Here is a 3509-nt window from a genome sequence, read left to right as displayed (position 1 = left end):
TCCATTCTGACACTGACCATATGGTATTTGGTAGTACAGTTAGCTTCTGTCCCTTAACTTTCTTCAGCATCTTAACGTTTCTGTTTGAGCCTCTTCTCAGGGCACAAAACAGCTGTTTGATGATGTCACTCCACTCTTAAGAATTTTTCAGTGTTTTCCCAATGCCCTTGGGATGAAATCTAGATCCCCAAATGGTCTGTTTTTCTGGGGAAACTTCTGTTCCCTCCTCCAATTAACTAAGCTCCAGCCTTGGCACACAGTTCTCTGTGTCTGAAATATGCCCCTCCCCATTTCCCCTGTGTCCACTCGATGTCTCTCCCACGTGCCTTCAGTCATCACTTCTGTGAAGTCTTCCTTGACTCCTTATATCTAGGCTGAGCCTCTGCTAGGAGCCCCTGAGCCTACTCCCCATCCCTGCTCAGAGCCCTTGTTCTGGAATCATCTGGTTACTGTTCGTCCTCCCACTAGATCGAAAGCACCGCCCGCCCCCACCCCCCAAGTCAGGCCACAGCTGCCCTGCTGTCCACTGCATCTCCAGTGCATGACACAATGCCTGGCAGGTAACAGGTGCTTTGCAAAGATCTGCAATATCAATGAACGAATCTGGATAACAAGCTAGCTTACAAAAGGTGATTTTTATGATGTGTACAGTCCTCCCTGCGGTTGTCAGTGACCCAACAACAATGGGAATTTCACATCACTGCCCCGAAAATGCACGTGGGTCACATGGTTGCACTGATGGCTGCCATCTTGAGCTGTTCAGTTCCACTTTGGATCAAGCTGCCTTGCTTGATCGATTTTCCTTTCAGCCTCGAGTGTGGCCATGAGCTGACCCAAACATTCCAAGTCCAGGCTGAAAGGCAATAGGACCCAAGAACACCCTTGTTCAGGGGTGAGCCTCTTCCAGGTGCCCAATCCTGGATCCAGGCAATACCTGATTCATTGTCAAGGGCTCTGGAAGAGGCGCTGTTTTGGTTGCCCCCTTTGGAAACACTGCTCACAAAAGCCCTCGCTTCACTAAGCAAACCTCACCTGAAGACCCATCCCCCTGGTGAGGGCTCAAGTGGGGTCTCGACACAGACAAAGCAATTGCTGCCCTCTAGTGGCCTAAAGGGACAGGTACTGGGGGGAGTGTGACAGAATAGTATAAGTTAAGGTCTGTGCATGGGAAGCAAAGTCAAGAGGAGAGAGTGCCTCACGGTTGCTTTTCCCCTTTTTATTAAAAATAGACCCAAACACTTTATGTATCATACAAAAGTTTCGTTCGCTGGTGGCAGCCACGAGGAAGCCTGGCCCCGTGGCACTGATGTCCCACCTCCCCTCCAAGGGACTGGGTCCCAGGGAGCAGTGGCTGGGCCTCAGAATGCCCGTACGGACTGCTCGCTCTGGAAACAGCCAGTGGGGGGGTGGGGGCTGTTCCAGCGGCAGCTTCTCCCACCCCGCCCCCTGGCGAAAGTCACGTACTCGAAAGTGCCTCTTTAGTGCCAAGATAAACTAACAAGTGGAGTAAAATGGAAACCCCTGTGATTCTTTCATTTCCCAGGGCCTGGGATCTGGGATTTCTTTCCTTCCACCCCCGAATGCTTTCTCCTACAAACAGGAGTGGGAAACTTCACCCTCAGAGACTCCGGTGTGTCGCAGTGTCTGAGACCAAAATTTCACTCCCAACTCGAGCCCCTTCTCACCTGCTATTCTGTGGGCTGGGATCTACCAGCCCCATGCCTCAAAACTTGTCCTCCGTTCTCTCAAAAAGAGGTTGGGGCAGAAACGGGTCCTCCCTTGGTCCTCTGCCTGATCTCCGCCCTGCTCTCCCCTCCATTTTCAGGATCTTAGGGCTAGAAGAACCCGCAACCATCCCCTTTCCCCAGTTCTGGCTCTCCCTGACTGCTGCCCACTCCTGAGCCTTGAACACCCCTGGGGCACCCCAGACCCCTGTTCCAAAGGGGCCTGGGGGTGATGAGGTGGAGGCGGGGGAGGGGTGCCGGGAGCTGGGTTCCCCCCAGGGGTGGGGCAGTACTCATGCTGGTATGGACTGCTTGGCAGGGCCCGGGGACGGGTGCGGGGAGGGTGGGCATGCGGAGGAAGGGCACAGCCTGCCTGAGCCCCTCAGTCCCAGCCGTTGTCCTTCACCATGTGTGACATTTCAATGATGTACTTCCCCTCCTTGTACTTCTGGCTCGTCTCAAAAGCCTGCTCCTGGTGGAGGGGAAGCAGTGAAAGCAGGACAAAGCAGACCCCCTCCAGGACCTCCTACTACTGCTGTACTACCCCTGCCCCCCAAGAGGCCCCCCCAACCCAGCAACTAACTCCCTCTTGCCTCTGGGCGTCATGCAAAAACCTGGCCGTGTGGGCATGGGGGGGGGGGGGGCTTGGTTGTCCGCTTGAGAGGGTGGCCCTCTCTCCTGGGACTTACGTATTTCCAGCCCAGCGTGGTTTTGCAGCTCTCGCAGAAAATATCAGCTACTGAGTGGAGCCCCGTGAGCAGGAGGCGCTGTTCGGCTGGTCCACAGCCCACGTTGACCCTGTCTCAGGAAGAGGAAGGACCCGGCACCAGTGGAGTTGTTCCATCAGTTCAGCCCCCAAACAGCCCAAAGGAACTTCCATCTGGAGAGCGCTGAGCCCTGCCCAACTGGAAGCCCCTGCCAGCAGCAATCTACCCGTTCATGACTAGTGCCCGGGCCTTCCCTCTCCAGTTCTGCCCACATGCTCCACGGGAGAACTGCACACTGGGTCTCTGGCCCCCTTTGCCAAAGCAGGAGGCGCCAGGCCACCTGCGGATGGCACACCTCCCTTTCCCACACTGGAAAGTCATTCAGACACGCGCACACACACATACACACAAAGAGAGAGGTAGACTCACACGGAGTTAAACAGGTAGGCTCGGCCATGGCTCCCTTGGAAAGACTGTGGAGACATAGGACAGACGGTGACTGCCGGGGTACCCTGGGCCCCACTGCCTGGGTCCCCCAGGGGCAAGGAAGAGGGCGGGTGGGCATTGTTGCCTCTCCGCCAGGTGAGTTTGGACAATCCTGGTGGGAGCCGGCAGGGCCGAGCGGCGGGCCCCCCCTGCTTGGCGTACCTTGGAAATAAGCTCATCGTGTTTGGCCAGGTGCGCACGGCAGTGGACGCAGCTGTAGGTGCGGTGGCAACGAGGCAGGTAGCTGCGGAACGTCTTGGCGGGGAGGCAGGCAGGGCCCGGGCCCGGGTCGCAGCTGGGCATGACGGGCTGGAGGACGATGCCCTGGCGGGCTGGAGGGGCTGGCGCCGTGCAGCCCCCACACAGTCGGTCGCAGGTGAAGCAGCGAAGCAGGTTGGCTAGAGCCGTGTTTCGGGGCAGGAGAAATGTGGGGGGGCTGCCCGGCCAGGGCCCCCCCAGACGTGAACCAGATAGAAATGGAAGTCACCTGGGAAGAGGGGAGAGTGCATCAGGAGAGCCCCTCCCGAGGGAACAGGGAAGATGGGCTCAGCCCTCCCCTGCCCCTAGTTCCCCCATCACCATCGTCCTGCGC

The 3509-nt window shown here is 57.3% G+C and overlaps 1 protein-coding gene across 1 annotated transcript in view; it reads right to left on the bottom strand.

Annotated features, from left to right (window-relative positions):
• Positions 1-623: 623 nt before the first annotated feature.
• The window catches only part of YPEL4 (yippee like 4), a 6422-nt gene continuing 3536 nt past the window's right edge, over positions 624-3509 (bottom strand). The window contains exons 2-5 of the mRNA XM_049646616.1: positions 3080-3404; positions 2861-2904; positions 2414-2522; positions 624-2196 (exon numbers count right to left, since the gene is read on the bottom strand). Of these exons, the coding sequence (XP_049502573.1) occupies positions 2107-2196; positions 2414-2522; positions 2861-2904; positions 3080-3220 (384 nt within the window). The 5' untranslated portion in view covers positions 3221-3404 and the 3' untranslated portion in view covers positions 624-2106. The remainder of the gene's footprint in view (positions 2197-2413; positions 2523-2860; positions 2905-3079; positions 3405-3509) is intronic.

This window comes from Panthera uncia, chromosome D1 (genome assembly GCF_023721935.1).
Source record: "Panthera uncia isolate 11264 chromosome D1, Puncia_PCG_1.0, whole genome shotgun sequence".
Classification (NCBI taxonomy): Eukaryota; Metazoa; Chordata; class Mammalia; order Carnivora; family Felidae; genus Panthera; species Panthera uncia.
Note: the sequence above shows the minus strand (reverse complement) of the source record. Positions and strands in the feature narration are given on the sequence as shown.